Here is a 19,792-nt window from a genome sequence, read left to right as displayed (position 1 = left end):
ACTAAAAATTTACTTTAAAGTGTTTTGCAATCAATAATGTGATCTGTTTCTTCAGGATATGAAGGAGTTTGGTTTGGGAGAGGTCATTGGCTCTGTTTTAGCTCCATATTTTAAACCTATTGAAATGAATTTCAAAAGTAAGTGACTGATCAGGCAGGCCCCAGAAATAATTAATTTCAAGCTTCATATATATACATTTTATATATATATACACACAGATATATACACACATATATACCAATCTTCAATTAACTTCCTAAACCAAATACACCAGATCCAGCACTTGTACTTTTAATGGGAAATACCTGTTGATAAGCAACAGCATTTACAAATTAGCTTTTTACCGTCCCTAATATAGATTTTGGAGTAGGCAGTCATGGGTTGTTTTATTGTTTAGTCCAGCCCTACTCTCTCTAGCAGAAGGGATATTTAAATGTATTTAATTAAATAAAATAAATAAAATGTAGACAGGATCATTAAACAGGCAATGCAAAGCTGTGGATGTTGACTATATGCAGCAGTGAAGGGCAGGAATGGGGAATAGCACCATGTTAGCTAGAGGAAACATGGGTATGATGTGGGCTCAGGGCTGATAAATAATTGACCAAGAACCAAACATGCAAAACAGACCAGGAGAACAAACATTGCACTGGGCTGCATTCATATGAATATGATCTAAACCATTCCAAGGTAAGTATTTCTTTATGCTGGATGATTCCTACTTGTAACCAAACTGGGAAGTATGAGGAGCCAGTCTTAAAGCTACACCCGGGTAAATCCTGCGTTTGCCTTTCCTGAGTATCATCCAAGTGCTCCACTTGGGTTCATGGGCTAAAAACCAGAGTTCAAAGAAAGATGCTCAGATTTGATTTTCTGAGTAATGAAGGTTATGCAGACTGTTTGTCACCATGGGCAGACCACATTACCAGTGTGAAACCCATCTTTCAGAAGGGGCTGAGAAAGGCCATGACATCAGGTCCTGTCACAATGATGATTTTTAAGCGAGACATTTGCTTTTGACCTAGTGCAAAGGAGAAAATTGCTTTTCTCAGAGCTGTCATTGGGGACATTAAGGCTGATTCAGTGTTGATGGAAAGGGCCATAACTTCATTAGTGGATGGGTTGTACAAGGCTGCCTTGCCAAATTAGAGCAACACCATGGCTGCAAGGGCCCAGCTGTGTTCACTTGGTTCTCCAATGTCAGGATATTAGTGAGCTGTGTACAAGGAAACCCCTTGTCAAGATCTGGGGTGAGGACACAGACACTCATGGCCCTGTTCAAACAAATATAATCCTGCACAGGGGGAAGCCTAATTCCATGATGTGATTCTATTTCTCCAGGCAGCCACAGAAGTAGCCCATTTCCTACAGACAAATATAATGTTTTTCTCAGTGATTATCAAGGAGAGTAAGTAAAAAAAAAACAACAAACAAAACAGTTAAAAAAATTAATTGGTCTGTGTAGAACATCTGGTCTATACAGGCCTTGTGGCAGAGTTACGTTTTCTTTCTGAATTTGCCAGATGATGTAGTTGGAAAAACAGAGTCTTGTCAGAGTATTAATATTGGGAGTGGTAGAAGGGATTATCAATTGGGTTCACACAGTGTCCAGCTAAGATCAGTGCTCAGTGTGGCAGTGTGCTCTACAACCACCTCAAGCAGTAAGGTTTTTCCCCCAGTTTTTTTTTATTTTTTTCCTTCTTACTAGACAAGAGCTGTTTTTTTGCCTCCCATGCTGTTGTTGGTTTGTGTGAGGCTGTGCACCTATGTACCTAAGCATTTGACTGCTTAGGCAGAAGAGGACACACCATTTCCAGTAGGCTGGGTATGGCACAGGTGGAGGCCTCTAGCAGGTGACATACCCACCCTAGATTTTACAGACAAAAATATTCCTCCTCACTCATTTTAATATCAATTATTAATCTTTTTCACAAGGGTAAGTAATAATCAGACAAGGGGTAATGGCTTTAAGATGAAAAACAGATTTGCTTTCAGCTGACCATCTATGAAAATCTTTTGCCTTACTCTTTGTATTTCATGTTTTCTCCATTTTGAGAGACAGATGTTTAAATAGGAAAGATCATCAGAAATGAAAATTATTGTATTTATTATAGCCAAACATGTATTCATCTGCCAGTTTAATGTCACATTCACTGAGGAGAGCCAGGTAGAATTTTGAGTGGCCCAAATGATGGAAACAGATGGGGGGCTACAAAAAAAGCCCAAGAGGGTCTTTATACTAGGACATGCAGTGATAGGACAAGGGGGAATGGCTTCTAACTGAAAGAGAGTAGATTTAGATTAGATATTAGAAAGAATTTTTTTTTTTCTGTGAAGGTGGTGGGGCTCTGGAACAGGTTGTTCAGAAACGTTGTGGCTGCCCCATCCCTGGAAATGTTCAAGGACAGGTTGAGCAACCTGGTCTGGTGGAAGGTGTCCCTGCCCATGTCAGGGGAGTTAGAACTAAATGATCTTGAAGGTCCTTTCAAACTCAAACCATTCTGTGATTCTATGACTCTGCCAAGAGAGAGTGGCTGAATTAATGTGCCTTAGCTCTTCCAGATTAGTACATGTGTAAGATACCGCAGTGCTCTGAGGTCTGGTACAAGTGAGATAGATGACTTACCATGCATCCTTCTTGGCTTTGTTCCTCCCTGTACTGCTCAACCAAAGTCTTGATTATTGCCTCCTGCATCTGGGTTTTGAAACCCTGACCACAGCCAGAGTGACAGAGCTCATTTCCTGACCAGAAACCAGCTGAGTGATCCAGTCCCAGCCAGCAGCTGATACCCTTGGGAGGACAGCAATGGGTTATGGCAGATAACAGGAGCCTGTGGCAGTGGGATGTGGAATAATTTAAAAAACGCTGAGATTTTTAAGGAGGGGATTGTGCAAGTGGTAGGTATTTCTAACTGAGAGATGGAAAACTTCTAGAGTGCTGGGTACCCCCCATCATACAATACCAGTTCCCTCTCCTTTTAAACACATTGACTGTCCTCTGCCTGCATATCTGGGCTAGCAGGAGTAGTGGAGAAACAGCACAGTAACCACTCAACCACTCGATTTGTTTTGTACTTTGCTGCCAGGATCCAAAGCCACGCACAGATTTCTACAGAAATTCGTAATTCGGATTATTTCACCAGCATGCCCCCGCTGCCAGCAGAATGCCTGGACATCGATGGGGACTGGAACACGCTGCCAGTTATTTTTGAAGATAGGTACACAGACATGCCTTGCACAGGTGAGTGAAACACCACAGGACACAGCTTCAGGAGACAGCTTGCACTGAGAGAGGTACTTCCCCAACTCAGGATAAGTGATCTCACATCGCTTGGGCTTATGAGCTCAGAAGAAAGTGGGACCCCTTAAGTAACACAGCTGAATTTTAGTGTTTTCCCTAACAGCAGAGTGTTTCTTTCACATTTTTCATCTTTAAATTAAGCTGTTTTTTAAAAAGAGCTGGAGGGAAAATCGAGAAAAAAACCAGACCTTTTGGATTTTTGCTACAGTACTAATTTAAAGGAAAAACACTAGACTGATATCCCCAGTATGACATCTAGTGGTAAGAAATCTCAGAACAAAACCCCACAATTTCAGTGTAAAGCCCCACACTCCCCTGAAAGGCAGCATTGCCTTTCAAAAAATATTTTGCCCTTCCAGTATTCAAATCAAGCTTTTAATTAAGAAGTTATTTAGTTCCAGAGCTACTTAGTAAAACCTCATAGCCCTTACTAGCTTATTCTTTTCACTCAACCATTAAGATTACCAAGGAAGCAATATGTATTAATATTATAGGTGTCCATAGTTTAGTGAATATAGCCTGTGATACAAAATCTTCACTCTTCCACAGTTATTCTACTGCCTAAATTTTGACAATGCTCATCAAAGGTATTTAAATTATTAAACTGAGTATTAAACTGATTCAAAGTAAGAGCTATACTATGAACAATGTTGAATGACACCAGGAGTACAGAGAAGTATCTATTATTTTTTGCTTACCTATGCTCTAAAAATTAGCAGTATAGGTACAGTTACACCAAGCAAAGTTTATTTATTAATATTGTTTTCTTTGGCCTAACTATAACTGCTCAGTGAGTGTAATTCTAGTTAAAGGCACTCTGGCATGTACATTTGTAATATGCCTTTAATGAATATATAAATTTTATAATATAAATGTATAGAATAATATTTTAGACTTTAAATCCCTTTTTAGTTTCACAAGTTTTTGGGGTGATTTGTTGTATTCTTATAGGTAATACTACTATTTTTCTTTCTTCCTTTCTTCCTTTTTTTCAGATCAGAATTTGGAAGTTTTCCCAGATTTTGAGGTTCCTGCAAATACTCAAATGAATGTAACACAGGAAAATGAAGACTGTGCATCAGATGATGCCACTGCAGTAATGAAAGGAGATTTTGGGAAAGACACTCTGCTAATACACACAGACAGGATAAACAGGAATCCCTCATGCCTACACAGCAGTACTGAAGCTGCTGCTAAAGGTTTAAACCAGCACTCCACATCTCAGGTATGTACAGCAAACAAAGAAGGCCAAAGGAAACCTGAAAATATTTTTGTTTCAAGAGAGGAAACTATTTCTGACTCAGAGCCAGGCAATACAAAACACATGTCAGAAGACTTGAAAACATCCAAGGAAGTTTTTTTTAAAAATAATAGACTTGGGGCAGATGTTACCTGTGGAGGCATGGAACCCAGCAATAAGGACTCTCACAAAAGCGAGCCTGTGTTAATTGTCAGTGCTCAGTATGATTGTGGAGCATGTGGAACTGATGGCTTGGAAGACCGGACTGAAGTACATGAATTAGATGAATTTGGTCATCCTGAAACTAATTTCACTTCTTCTGAGGTTGGACTGAATGAATTGACCAGTCTTGGAAAACCAGAGGATGCAGACACCAAGGCTCATCTCCCTGTTTTGAAAGCTTTGCCTTCACACAGCTGTGAAGTGAAATCAGTCACAAAGGAGCAACGGGGTGAGGAGAGTGAAGAATTTACCCTGATGTCAGGGGTCATAAAAAGATCTTCCTCTATAATATCTGATTCAGGCATTGAAAGTGAACCAAGCTCAGTGGCATGGTCTGATGCTCGTAGCCGGGCCCTGGAGCTGCCCAGTGACCGAGAGATCCTGCACCACCTGGTCCGGAGGCACGCCATCCACCGAAATTCCTTGGAAGGTGGACACACAGAAAGCAACACCAGCTTGCCCAGTGGTATCCAAGCATCACTCACATCCATCAGCTCTTTGCCCTTTGAGGAAGAGGAGAGGGAGGTGGAGCTTACCAAACTGACGAAATCTGTCTCAGCTCCTCAGATCAGTAGCCCAGAAGAGCCCACGGAGGAGGTGGATATATCAAAACACATCGAAGCCACCCCAGGAGATTCAGATCAAAACTTAAGAAGCTGCATGGAAACAGAGGAAAAAGATGGAAAAATAATCATGGACTTTTCTGAGTGTCGAATCACTACTCAAAGTGGAAAAATAGAACCAAGAAGACATCCCAAACCCCTCCTCAAACACAGTAACAGTAACACTGAGTTACAAGGGGTGGAAGAGAAAGGTTTTCCAGAGACTTGTTGTAGTCTGGAAAATACAGGACCACCCATTTGTCCGAAGCAGCTCCAAGATAATGTCTCTGAGTGCCTGTCACTGGAGAGCGATGGTGAGTGCAGCTTAAAAACACCAAGGGCTTATAATTACTTGGACAAAAATATAGATAAGGTTGATACATGCATTGAGGATCCAAAGGATAAACTTAAGCCGGACAGTTCAAAAATACCACAGGGCTCCTCCAATAGTAGAATTTCAGGAGAGGAGAGTTTTTCACAAAGCATAAAGGTGGTACCAGATTTTTGCTATCCTGTTAAAGCTCCTTCAGAAACCTCCATTGAATTTGGCTCACTGCGAGGAGAACGTGGCAGCTCTCTCGCTGATGAGAGCCCGGCAGTGTATGCAGAAATGCAGGGGTTGCAAGAAATTGAGCTCAATGACTCACCTGCCTCAGCAGACCCTGCGGCAGAGTCCCACCAGGCTGAACGTCCTCAGGAGCCCAACAGCCAAGAGAATAAACTTGTAGCGAACGGCACCGGGTTTCCTTTGGCCACGACAGAGGGAGTAGCCCTGGAAAGCAGAAAGGCTGCTGATGTGGTTAATCTGTCCGTCTCTTGCACAGCCACCTGTCTTCCCTTTTCTTCCGTGCTCAAAGAGACCCCTGCCATGGCGGGCTCCTCGGCAAAGCAGGCTGCGTTCCCCATCACGCGCCAGCCTCTGGGCTCGTTTGGAGTTGTCTGTTCTAATTCAGATGAGATGGATGAAGAGACCAACGAAAGAATGCTGAAGTAAGAATGACTAATTACTTCATTAATGCAATGGTAATGCCAAGAGACCCTGACACAGTTCAGGACCCTAATGCACTAGGCATACAGGAGGCTTGCATTTGAGTCAGTTGCCTGAGGAATTTCAGTACAAATAATACAAACAGACAAATGGTTCATATAGAATGAATAATCTAAATAGACAGGAAGGATTAAAACACAGAGAGACCAAGATTGCCAAAGATATTAGGTCCTTAGTTCTCATGACTAGCAGTGGGATTTAGGTGTCTAAATAATCTTTGAGACCTGACCCTCCTTCATGTAATCAAGGCTGTCCATACCAGAGTATCAATCCCAGATAGTCAGTTCACTGTGGCAATGTCACAGACTCTTTTTCTCTTCTGCTTTAATAGCTGCACTCTGTAGCTACACTACGAAATGGGGAGTTCAGATTGGCTGGTATGTCTCAACTTCACCTTCTCAAACTGGAAAAATGGGAGAATTGGAACCATGAATAGCTGGAGAAGAGGCATTATTTTTGTTTCTTGCTTCATTGCTCAATGTAAAAGTGCCACATCCTGACCTTGATGCCACAGGGACCCATTTCACAGATTGGCACTCCAGCACTTATATTTTTCCATTATAGTTTGGTGCCTCTGCTGTGCTGAGGAAAAACAGTAGCACGGAAATTTTTCAACCCATTCAGCTGCCCAAAATGTTGTCTGCCTGCATGAACATTCATTTTCAACCCAAGACTTTATTTTTACTCTTTTGAAAGAAGCCTGAATTTTTTTTTATACACAATGCTTAATTCCTGGCAAATCTAAGCATAGAATTTGTTTATTCTTTGTGAAACAGAACATTTGAGCATGTATTCATGCACATGGATCCAAGGCTTCCAGATTCATGATCCAAAAGCTATTTCTTTCATTCTCGTGTTCCTTAAAATTTGTTGGGCTGATGTAAGCAATTTCTCACCATTGGACTTGAGTATCTTAGAGGTCTTTTCCAACCTTAATGAGTCTATGAATATATCAAGTGGCCTTAAGATATCCCCAAGCTTTAAAGGTTGTATTTCCTGAGCTGGTCATCCCAGTTTTTTACTTTATTCTACACTTACATTGTGATTATTAATTCCTAAATTATCTGGATAAGTTTTACTAAGTCAAAAAGCCACTGAAGAGTTTGGCATCTGCAGCTAGAGAATGCTTCAGGGTGAATTCAGGTGTCAAATTTGAGACCTTTGGTAGGAAAGTTGTTACTTTAATTGTTTCTGCATTGGGATGGTCTTCTAAATGCTACTAAATGTTTTCAAAAGAAACCAAAACCAAATAAAACCAAAAATACCTACCACATGAGGTGCATCCTTTAACTCTATCTTGAGGAAGGGGGAGAACACCTTCTACCTCACATAAGTGAATCTGGTGGTGGCAAAAGTATACGTTTTGCATTTCAGTACGTGTAAGGCCAATCATATTGTCAAGAGGCAAAATTGCTAATTCTGTATCTCAGTCTAATTTTATGAGCTACCAGAAAATTACTTTTTGCTACTCTTTCATTCCTTTGGCAAGTGCGAGTTGATAATGCACTTTAGTTCTTCTCTATATGTAGCCAAATTACTCAAAACCAGAATTTCTTCTTTTCATTCTGGCATCTCTCAGTCCTAATAGATAAGGAACTGCATCCAGGTGTCTGCTTGAAAGCTTAAGACATAATTTCTTGCAAAGACAAGCCTCTTCATTTCTAGTTTGAAGGTTTGTTGCTGAACACCCAGTTCTATTGTGATTAATTAATGTATTCTCCAGTTTTTATCAGGCCAAAGAAAAATTTAAAAAAGAAATGAAGATTGAAGGATTTCTGTACAGTGACTTATCTGTACTAGCTTCTGATATCCCATATTTTCCACCAGAGGAAGAGGAAGAAAATTTGGAAGATGGAATTCACCTGGTTGTCTGTGTCCATGGATTGGATGGTAAGGCCAGGAACAATTGCTGTTTGTAAGTTATTTTTGTGTAAATTTAAAAAAAAAAAAAAGACAGATTTTCATCAAGTATGAAAGAACGGAGAATCTAAGTGTTTTAGCTAAGTATTTATCCCTTATTATGATATTCAGTCCATTGTAATAAAGGATCTAGGGGAATATTAAATATTTTTGCTAATAAATTGGGTCCTGCTACCTATGTTTAGTTTTGGTTTTTTCTTTTTAAACAGAAATCTACACCAAAGCACATCAGCCCTACTGTGTACAGGGAGAGTGCATTACAGTAACTCCTCTTGTCTTTCCACAGATGCTTGATTGTTTTGCAGTGTGTCCCCAGGAGAAAAATGTTACTTAAATCCCCAAAACATTGTTATAGATTAGATAGTGGCTGACTTTAGAAAGTGAGAGAATAAAAATCATTCTTCACTCAAGAGGAAGCAGATCCTGGGATTCTTTTTATGTATATGCTTTCTAAGCAGGAAACGGTTATGTTAAATGTGAACTCTCTCTTGACAATTAATTTATATCAGTTAGAAAGGTGTAGATGTTGACACTGAAACTATGGAGAAGAAGTGGTAGAGGCTCTGAAATCTCAAAAAAAAAAAAGAAAAACAAACAGTGGCTTCAGCAAGGACTGTTTGCCATTGAATATCCCAGCAGCAGGAACACCCTTCTCGTGAGGTGGTGGTACCTCCTTCACCAACAAAATATTTCAGAAGACTTTGGAATTTCCAAGTACAGAATGAGGCATCTCTCAAAGTATTAGGAATCTGACAGTATTTCAGCACCACCTCTGATTGTGAATACGAGATGGGCTACTCTGCATCTCAAGGCACAGCCCTATACTCAGCACAGGTATTGAGGTGTCCCTGCGGGCCTCACCTCAGCTGCTTGTCTTTTTTTCTTACCTCTGCTGTTCAGCAAATAGAGGACAGATTTATTCTGGACCTGATCTTTGCCCTTTCTTCCCCAATATTTATGCAGTCCCCCATAGCAGCAGGTGAGGTCTAGCCCACCTGGAGCAGGCTGTGGGAATTCCTGTTCTCTTGCTGTTTCAATGCACGAACCTGAGGTGTGATAACCTTCTTAGCAGCACTTAGCAAGAGCTCCGTGGTGTCAAGGTTATTGTGTTAAATTGGCTCTATGTTGGTTGTTTTTCTGTAGAATTGCATCTTATAAAATACCATTTGTTCCTAGGTAACAGTGCAGATCTGCGGCTGGTAAAGACTTTTATAGAACTAGGACTTCCTGGTGGAAAACTGGACTTCCTAATGTCTGAAAGAAATCAGGTAGTACAGACCTAATTTCTGTCTTCCTTTAGATTGCTGAAATAGTGCCTTCAGCAAAAGCCTTTTCACCAGCTGAGTGAAAGAAAAGTGCTGGGGAATTCAGGGAGTTTTATGTAGTATTTAGTGCAAAGGCCTGGTTCTATTCCTGTCTAACTTGATAGGGTGTTCAAACCTATTGGAAAATATTCCTGGCATTAAAGTCAAAGGCAATGACATTAGCAGTAATAGGACTAGACCTAAGAGGAAGAAAATGGATTTATCCTGCCAGTTTGCAAACTTGGCAGCCTGGTGCCTCTGCAACACAGCACCAACAGAAAGCAGAAAGTTTAGTGATGCTAAATTTTCCAGAGGATGTGGCATATCCAGCAGGTGTTGTCACTCCCTTTGCTGCATCAGCCATTGTTTCTCCTGTAGCAGTGTTTATGGGATTTATTTCCTTGAATGATAAACAAATGTCTTCCAGAAAAATTGATTACTGACCTAGACAGAGAAACAGAAATGAATCCTGTGCTTTGCTTGGCAGTGGAGCCGTATTTATGACCAAAGGCCTAACTTTATGCACAAGATAAGGATTTCCATTGTGCAGTCAGAAACATTATTCTGATTTATGAGTACCTGAAAAATCAAAACTTTCCAACCTTTGTTCAACAGATTTTATATTCTCAAGTAGCTGGTTGGTGTAAGTCTGTGAACTTGCTACCTTCTAGTGCACAGCTCTGTCAGCAGCAGACCTGCATAGTGAACATAAACAAGGTCAAAATAATGAGACTGCTTCATACTTCCATCAAGGCCTCTTCCAAGAGAAGAGAATGTTTTCAGAGAATGAAACATCCTACAACATCTGTATTTAAGATTATCCAGAATCCATAATGGGAACTATTTAGAGGTGTTACTGTCTGGGAAGGTGAGGAAGTTCTCACAGCACCAGAAATGGAACCTGGGTAGCTTGATGGCTATTTTAATGTTGAAAAGCATCCCGTCCCTGTTTTTCCCTTCTTTGAGAACCACACTGAAAATAACTCAAGAAATTAGTCATTTAGCTGGTTTGCCTCATAGAGGAAAATTCAAATCACTTTTTTTAGGCATCCATTTGTGATGCATTTGACAATCTCAATCAGGCTGAAATGATAGTAAAGGATGGAGACATAATCAGGTGAAATATGATGCTTGACACGTTTTGTTTATGATTAACATTCAGGCTTATATTCTTTCACTTTTAAACAACCTGAAAGGTTTGGGATAATGAGCCTAGGAGGAAATCATTAATTATCAATGCAGACAAAACAAACAGGCAGAAGGTTAGTGGACTGTTTGTAGTTTATGAGAACATTTATTTTAAGTCTGTATTGCAAAGTGAATATGCTCATGTTTTCCTTTGCAAGAGCTGCAATTAGGAAGATGAATTGTGTCACAAAAGCATTAATTACTGATATGTTTCAAAAGCATTAATTACTCATATGTTTGCTCTGAATAGCTGTTCCAACATTTGATGATTGTTTTGTGGCATCTCATTAGTTACAAGTTTGATTTAGAGTCCTGCTGGATCGCCAAATTGCAAAGTTCTGAATAAGATCTGTCTGTAATCGTATAGACTGGAAATGTATTGCTTTTTTTATTGTCTCACAACCGGCAGTACTGTTGCAAGCAACAAATTATTTGTCTGTCTCTAGCACTCATTCTCTTACTGATGACTGTTGAATAACAAACACACGGCATTTGATTAAGATGGCCAAACAATTTTGTGATGACATCCTTAGCATCAGCATAACCCTCATGTCAATGTATAATGCTGTAAAGTATTTTATTGCAGTAATCTGTTGAATCCTAAATACCAAAAGCTTTTCTTCCATGTGCAGAGCCTGGTATCTAGAGCAGCTGAGCATTAGCAGTTCTCACCAGTGTCAGGTCAGGCTGCTTTAGCATCATGCTTATGATTCTGGAATCACTCAGCAACCTCTCTCAAAGGAGAACTTCAATTTAAAAGAGGACCCAGAGATTGATAAAAATATGCCTTTTCTACCCCTTGAACACTTGAACATGTATAAAGAAAATTTACACTGATTATTACATTTCTGCTTGCATTAGACTTTGAAAATAACATCAGTCTGCAATAAGTGTCATGTATTTTAATTCAACAACTCATTTCCTTTTTCACCAGACTGATACTTTTGCTGATTTTGATACAATGACTGACCGATTATTAGATGAAATTATTCAGCATATCCAGTTGTACAACCTCTCCATATCCCGAATAAGGTAAGCTTTGTGATAGCTAATATTCTGTAACTGTCTGAGTTACATGAGCAATATCCAGTGAAATTAGCTTTTCCTAAAGTGCTCTGTGTCAAAAGCCATTGAATCAGTGAGACTAATTTTTACATTGTTATAGATGAAAGAGAATCTTGTAGGCTGAAAAAAACATGAAATGATAACTAAAGGATCTTATTGAAAGCCCTGATAGAGTCCCCCCCCAGACCCATTTGTGCCATCTTTATGTTTAATTTAAAGAAAACACAGATTGGTTTCATGTTAATGTAATTCTTTCTTTTACAACAGTTTTATTGGACATTCCCTTGGTAACGTCATCATTCGATCTGTACTAACTCGCCCCAGGTTTCGCTATTACCTCAACAAGTTACACACCTTCCTGTCCCTCTCTGGGCCTCACCTGGGAACCCTTTACAACAACAGCACTTTGGTTAGTACAGGTAAGAGTTGATGGGAAAGCTTTGACTGGCTGTGGTCCATGGCAGAGTGCATGAAAGGGCAACACATGGAGGTAGGAATTTATTGTAGCATGACTTGTACATAGATGCTGTAGAAAATATTTGCTGAAGACTTCAAACCCACACAGAAAAAACTGCAATGAGAGGGGCTTTCAGTATGTACAGCAAGGTCCATCACAGTGCTCCCTGGAAAGCCCAGGAGTGTGCAGCAGTGAGAGATGACCCTTAGTGTCCACTTGGTCTCCCACTTCATTTCCCACTTCTTCTGGTGCAAATAAAGAGAGGCGTCTGCACAGCTGAAAAAAAAAACATTATTATGGAAATGGAATGTCCCAGTTTCAGTCTTCCCGAGTGTTTTCCTGCTACCATGAGACAAGCACAGAATCATAGAATAGTTTGGGTTGGAAGGGACATTTAAGATTATCTAGTTCCACCCCTGCCATGACCAGGGACATCTTCACTTAGACCAGTTTGCTCCAAGCCTTGTCCAACCTGACCTTGAATGTTTCCAGGGATGAGACAACAGTCATATCTCTGGGCAACCTATTCCAGTGTCACCACCCCCACTGTAAAGAATTTCTTCCTTATATATAGCCTAAATCTACGCTCTTTGAGTTTAAAACTTTGGACCCCTAGACTTCTCTCCCTGTTGATTAGGAGTAAAAGAATACACAAGACTTCTACTAAAATACAGTGCTATCCTTACTGTAGGCACATGTCTTTAACTCCCCTGCATGATGATATACAAAGGAGAAAAATATGCATCAATTTTCATTCCAGGTCTATGGCTCATGCAGAAGTTGAAAAAGTCAGGGTCGCTTTTGCAACTGACCTTCAGGGACAACGCGGATCTGCGCAAGTGTTTCCTCTATCAGCTCAGCCAAAAAACGGGTGAGTAGGGCTTGATGTCCCTTTGTAAATACCAAGGGATGTCCCACTGGCTTGTGCTGGATTGGCCTCTTCTCCAGGGAGTGAAGGAAATCTGCATTTTGTTAATGATCATTCTTTAAACATACTTTTTAGAAGGGCTGCCCTGTCTAAAATCTACTATCAATTTCATCTGTGCATTTTTTTCTGTGAAAGTTATCAGAGAATGTATTTGCCAAACTGTTAACATCAAATAAGACCTTCGTGCAGCAGTAAACATGCACCTAAGTTTATATTCTGCAAACAAGAACCATCATTCTTGACAGGCCATCATTGCTTAATTTATGCTATGAGATGAAAACCATTTTTCCTTTTTTATTATTTTTTGTAAGTTTAATATCTCTTGTCTCTAGGAAATATGATTCTGTGAGATGAAGAGAAAATTTTATTCATGTCTGTTCTGACACTTCTGTACTACAGAGAGAGATGTATGGCCTCACACTAGAAAAATGATGTCCGAATAGAGAATCTTTTTTCCCCTTCTTTGGTCTGTCATGAATAAATGAAATAAATCTGGCTTTTCTTAAAAGAAAGCACGCATAATCCTGTTGAAGCAGTTGTTTTCTTTTAGGAGTTATTTTTAATATTGTGTGTGAACAAACTGGTGCTAAGTATGTAGTTACAAGGTCACTACTTGATGTTTAATTTTTTCTCATACTTTTGTACACTACTAATAGGAAACAAGACTATGTTAATATGAATAGAACATCTAAATTCTACAGATACAAACTACATAACTCAATCAATGACATGAAGTTGATGTAAATTTGTGTTATTTGAATTTTCCCTTTGATTCTCTAGCTCTTATTTCTGTGTAATACAGTTGATTACTGCTTTACTACTATCAAGTTCAAATAAATTTGGGTCTACACAAAAAGCTCATATTGTAACTTCCCAAGCAATGAATTCCCAAGCATGTGCTATGAGTCAAAGCAATTTTCTTCTTGTTAGCTTGGTAGACTGGAGATATAAGAGGATACAAATTAAGATGTTGTCCTTGAAAACGGAGAAGGCAGAAATTTAAATGTGGAGAGAGTTGTCTGTAAAGTCAGAATCATCCAGGTAGATGCTTAGACAAAATATCTGAAGATGTAGATAGGTCCATTTGTGAATGCATCAGCAGGCACACTGATTCAATAGACATGTCCCTACTCTGGCACCCTGCTCCCAAAAGAAGTTGGGAGCACCTACAGAGGGAGAAATGCCAGAAGCAGTGTTGTGCCTATATTCCCAGATGACTCATTAAGCCTCCAGCAATTTCTGACTTTCTATTAAAGTAGAAGTCCCTGCTACTTTTCTGTCTCTTTAACAAATGTTCCTCATGTTTGTCTTGAGAAAAAAAAACAAAACAACAAAATGCACAATGAAATATTTTTCCCTATTGAACCGCTTCACATAAAGTTTTAGATATGGTAACACTCACTGTTGTTTCTCCTACCTTTTACTTCAGACCAAAGTTGCAAACTCAGTTGGTTTGACTGCACAAGAAGAAAATGATAAACAGCTTCAGTCAGGTTTTGGAAAGGCAGCCAGCAGGATTTTTCATTGGGGTGATGATGGTCAGATTTTCTTTGAAAGTCTAGAAATCATAGTTATGGAATGATAGAAATAGAGAAAGGGGCCTTCAAGATCACCTAGTTCCAATCCCCCTGCCATGGGCAGGAACACCTTTCACTAGGCCAGGTAGCTAAAAGCCCCATCCAACCTGGCCCTGGTTCTGGACCACTTTCCCTTAAGAGGGAGGGAAAGATGAAGGACAAACCCACAGCTCTTCTGTGCTCAGGACGCTCTCTGGACAAGTAGATTAGATCATCAGGGTCCATTTTCCTACCTTTCTGTTAAATGTAAGTGATGGAGCACTCAAGAGACCCTAGACAGGTCAAGCAGCAGGGGCTTGTTTCCACAACTCATCAGTCGCTCCATTACCTCCAGGGAAGAGGGAGGATTTGGGGTTCTTAGTTGATGTACCAGCAGTGTGGATTTATTAAGTGACTGCTGAGTTCAGGGACTGGATTGACCCTAAGGCTCCCTCAACACTAATTTAACAGTGTGACATCATAGCAATGTCCTTTTCTTCTCCCTCTCCCTCTCTCTATTTTGTTTGAGAATTTTACTAATTTGTTGTGTTATTTTTAAATAGATCCTGTTTAAAGGTATAAATATTTGTAAGAATAAGGTTTAAATAAAAGCTTTATTTTTACAGGCAATTCTTGCTTTTCTTTGTTGACATACAATTAAACTGTGTGAGTGCTGATAAGTAAAAAATAGTTCACAGAAGCAGCAGAAATGTGTTTAAGCTGTTAGGAATCTTTCTAAGATTTTGTTGCATGTTTTAATAATTATAATCTATTTTGCAGTGTAGATTTTCAAAAGCCTTTGAACATGAAATAGTCATGCTGACACTGTATGCATTTTCATCACTGTGCTTACTTGTGATTAATGTATTTAATATGTTTGCCACAGGTCTTCAGTATTTTAAAAATGTTGTGTTAGTGGCCTCACCCCAAGACAGATACGTACCCTTTCATTCAGCAAGAATAGAAATGTGCAAAAATGCACTTAAGGACAGACACACAGGTATGTTTAAGATCTTTTATATATTCCCAAGGCTGTTGAAAAATTGCATTTTTGTGCAACTGAGGTCATTACATTAGAAGGGTTTTTCATCAGCATGATGAAAACTCAAATGTTTATTTGATACAGAAGAAAGTGTTCGCTTCCCACAGGAAATTACTGAAATCAATAAAAGAAGCTTTTCAAGAAGCTCTTTGCCTGATGAAAACAAATTTCAATCAGGTCATAATCAAAGGTTTCTTACTGCTTCCTCCCATTCCCTCTAATTTAGTTTTTTTAAAAGTGATAATAGAACTAGCTCTTGACAATGTTTTTCTGTAGTGTACTGATTTACTTCTATTGTCTCCCCTTTTTTACACATAATGAAATCTCTGTCAACACATCCAAAGTAGGGGGGTTTTCCTATTGTTTTCAATAGTGTTTGAATGATTGCAAGATAATTTAAGGGGCAGATATAAAATCGTACAGGTTTGTAATAAAATTTGTAAAACACATCAGGACTCACCACCAGAGGCCTTCCTGTGAGCTCAGGCTGTGTGTGGTCCCAGTTACTGCCTTTGTTATTAGAAGTCTTCCTCATTTATGAAATGTTTCATGCTTCAGTTTGATACCATGTCCAGGAATAATGGTCAGTGCAATTTCATCCCCATTTCACGTATGTGATTACCTAGAAATGGAGGTATTCTTCGGAAGTAGAAAGAGACACACAGGCCCAATAATCAGTGTGGTTACCTTCACACCCCTTACTTAAATGAGAGCTCTTTCTATCCTACCTCAGACATGAATTAAAAGGTAATTCTTCAGCTCTCCTACAGTGGTTGTTCCTGGGGACATGTTTGACCAAGCAGGAGCCAGATCAGTACATTTATCTGTACAAGTTTCCTGAGCTATTGTTTCTGCCCCTATAAACACCTCAGCTATCTACATGATGTCCTTCCTGCATTAGCATCCCCAGAGAAACCCAAATGGATCCGTGTCATGCCAGACCCTCTCACATTGGAATCCCCAGGCAGTGTGAGTCCAACCCCACTCCCCTTAAAGAAACACGAGCATTTTCTTCACTGACAGAGAAAAGGTGACTAAAGGCTGAGCACATTCCAGTCTTCATGCTAAGCAGCTTCAGCAGATTCCTTCTCATGGCCAGTGCCTCCATTAGATGAACACCACTCTGGTACTTGGCAAATCTTCAAACTGGACTGCTGTCTACTTACATTTATCTTGGCCTTGCTTCCATTTTCCTTCTCACCGCAACTGCAATTAAACAATACTGGGAAAAAAGACCAGATCTGGGAACTTTGGCGTGCACATGTGATATCTCAACTCTTTTTCAGGTCCTGTTTACGCAGAAATGATCAACAACCTGCTCCAGCCTTTGATTGGGGCCAAGGACTGCACTTTGATTAGACACAACGTGTTTCACGCTCTGCCTAACACCGCCAACACATTGATAGGCCGGGCTGCCCACATTGCCGTGCTGGACTCTGAACTTTTCCTGGAGAAGTTTTTCCTCGTGGCAGGACTCAACTACTTCAAATAGTGCCTGAAGTACGGGGTAACAGAGGCCAACCTTTCCATTGAGTGGAGGAGACTCCCTTAGCCAAAGGAGTGCAATGTTAGAAATGAGAGCAGGTGGGACTTTCAAACTTTCTATTTCCATTTCTCTTTCAGAGAATGAAGTGCTATGGCTTTAAGGCATTCAAGCTTCCAAATATTGGTGCTTTTGGAAGAAATAAATATTCCTCTTCAGTTTCTATGTTCTTTGTCCACATAAAGACATGAGCCACTTCTGAAGTACAGAATCAGAATAAGAAGGATGATTCTCTAAATGTGATTGGACCAATATAATTCCTGTTTCTCCTGAATATTAAATCAGGAACTCGTCTGTCCTTGATTTACTGCTTATTTATGTATTAACAAAGCTCTACATTTGTAGCACTTTTGGGGTAGTTAACACACAAGGAAACAAGTGTATGTGAACTCAGGTTAAAACCTTCTTTGTGATGAACTCAGAAGTATGAAAACCATTTATGAAAGTTTTGGTCTTTCTGTTTATTGGAAGAAAATGTTTGGATGGTTCCACTATTGGTAATAATTTGTAACATACAAATTGTACATTCAAATAATGGAAAGGAGTAAAATATTTTACATAGAATGAACAAATATTGATATTTATCTTTAAAAAGAAACCCCAAATTTAGTTTGGGAAAAATTTTGTTCCAGTTAGAAGCTGCCAAACCAAGAGGAGTATATTGGATTACTTATAAAATATCAGTGGCACCTGTTAACATTTCTTCTGTTTACATTTATAGAGGATCATAACTGACTGTGCTTGTTATGATCTTAAAGGTACAATTTTTACATTTGTATCAAAGTCCATTTGTCCCAACAGTTTTCTTTTTTTTTTTTATTACTCTGATATAGAAATCAAAATCTTGCCAGTTATACCCTTAAAAGCCCCAAACACTTGAAAAAAAAAAAGGTTGGAGATATAGAATGTGGAAAGCTTAAAAAATATAAGGATGTCTTAAGATCCTCTGCAATATTCTATAAATGCTTTGTTAATGCCCATTTGCAGTGCTATATATAGTCCTAATTATTATACAGTTACAGCTGGTTGAAATATTTAAAACTTTATTCATGCAATGATATGTACGTTGTTTTTAAGTGTTTGAAAAAGAACATATTTCCCAATTTTTAATTTTTTCATCAAATTTACATTAGGATTTTTATCAAAAATTTATCAGCTTTAAAGTGACAATATTCAATAACTTTCTGCACATTTTCATAACATTTTGATAAATTTTCAATGTCACAGCAATTTTTTGAAAAAAGAAAAAAATTAGTAATTCGTCACAGTTATTTTTGTTTGGAAGGCAGGCAATTTTCTAAATACAAATACAATTTGTTTAAAATACAAATGAATAGCTCTCTATATCTTCTAACAAAGATTGTAAAAAATTTACAAAGTTGGGGTTAGGTGTCAAGACCTTCCTTAAAAAACTAAATTCAAGATAGTGGAGATTTGTGAAATAAGAGAATACAAAATGAAAACAAAAAACATCACAGCCGCAGGGAAATATTTGTACTTGCAAAAAGAAAAACTAATTTTTTCTTAAAAGAAAAAAGTGAAAAACTTACACAAAATTAGTTCAAGAAAAGAGTTTTTAGCAGACTGGTAAATGCTGGCAAAACGAAAAAGACTGACTTGATAACTAATGCATGTTTTTAAAATAAGAAGGAGAAAGAAGGAATATACCAAAGGGTGAGGTTAGACCACTTGGAAAGGTGTATTGCACATAAAAATCTTGTGCCCTTACAGAGGTAAAAATCATATGGAAAAAATTCCATGGTGTGATTCACTGCTGACAAATTTCTTAAACAATAAATATTACCTCAGTACTTGAATTAAATAGGTAGATACTATTGTCTCTCTCTCTTTTCTTTTTTTTTTTTTTTCCTTATAAATTGACTGTTAACAGTCAGTTTTACCCAGTTTAAAAATGAATTCTGTCAGGAAACCAGTGGTTTTCACTTGTTTGGAAATTCTTTCTCACTTTTTGGCCTCAGTGGTTCAGTGCCAGCTACACTGACATATCACAACTTCTTCCTCAGTAAATTGTCTAGAGAATTTTAAATATAATAGGACATGGAGGTTGAGTCCAGCATTTTTGAGCCAGGACAAGTACTTCTTTATGGAACAACAGGAAAGAGAAGCAATCTCTAACCATAAGCAGCCTTCAGTGTGCTGTATGAGGGTCTTGTCCACATGTGGAAAATGTTCAGGAGTCTGCCAACTGAAAGTTTTGAAAACCATTTAGAAAGAAGTGACTTTACACCTACAAACATGCCTGATGTGTGTGTTTATATAGTCTATACAAAGAATTTTGCTTATTTCCAGGTCTCACACACCAGCTTTCTCAGTCCTGACACTGACAACAAACCAGTGTAGTTGTTCTTACACTCA

At 38.9% G+C, this 19,792-nt stretch overlaps 1 protein-coding gene across 1 annotated transcript in view; it reads left to right on the top strand.

Annotated features, from left to right (window-relative positions):
• FAM135B (family with sequence similarity 135 member B) overlaps positions 1 to 17,365 on the top strand; it is a 142,651-nt gene extending 125,286 nt beyond the window's left edge. Inside the window, exons 12-20 of the mRNA XM_069006054.1 lie at positions 3,087 to 3,241; positions 4,297 to 6,355; positions 8,137 to 8,303; positions 9,510 to 9,601; positions 11,760 to 11,857; positions 12,158 to 12,309; positions 13,108 to 13,218; positions 15,718 to 15,831; positions 17,160 to 17,365. Coding sequence (XP_068862155.1) covers positions 3,087 to 3,241; positions 4,297 to 6,355; positions 8,137 to 8,303; positions 9,510 to 9,601; positions 11,760 to 11,857; positions 12,158 to 12,309; positions 13,108 to 13,218; positions 15,718 to 15,831; positions 17,160 to 17,365 — 3,154 coding nt within the window. The remainder of the gene's footprint in view (positions 1 to 3,086; positions 3,242 to 4,296; positions 6,356 to 8,136; positions 8,304 to 9,509; positions 9,602 to 11,759; positions 11,858 to 12,157; positions 12,310 to 13,107; positions 13,219 to 15,717; positions 15,832 to 17,159) is intronic.
• The last annotated feature ends 2,427 nt before the right edge of the window (positions 17,366 to 19,792 follow it).

Source organism: Aphelocoma coerulescens, chromosome 2 (assembly GCF_041296385.1).
Source record: "Aphelocoma coerulescens isolate FSJ_1873_10779 chromosome 2, UR_Acoe_1.0, whole genome shotgun sequence".
Lineage (NCBI taxonomy): Eukaryota > Metazoa > Chordata > Aves > Passeriformes > Corvidae > Aphelocoma > Aphelocoma coerulescens.
This window is presented reverse-complemented; position numbering and strand designations above follow the sequence as displayed.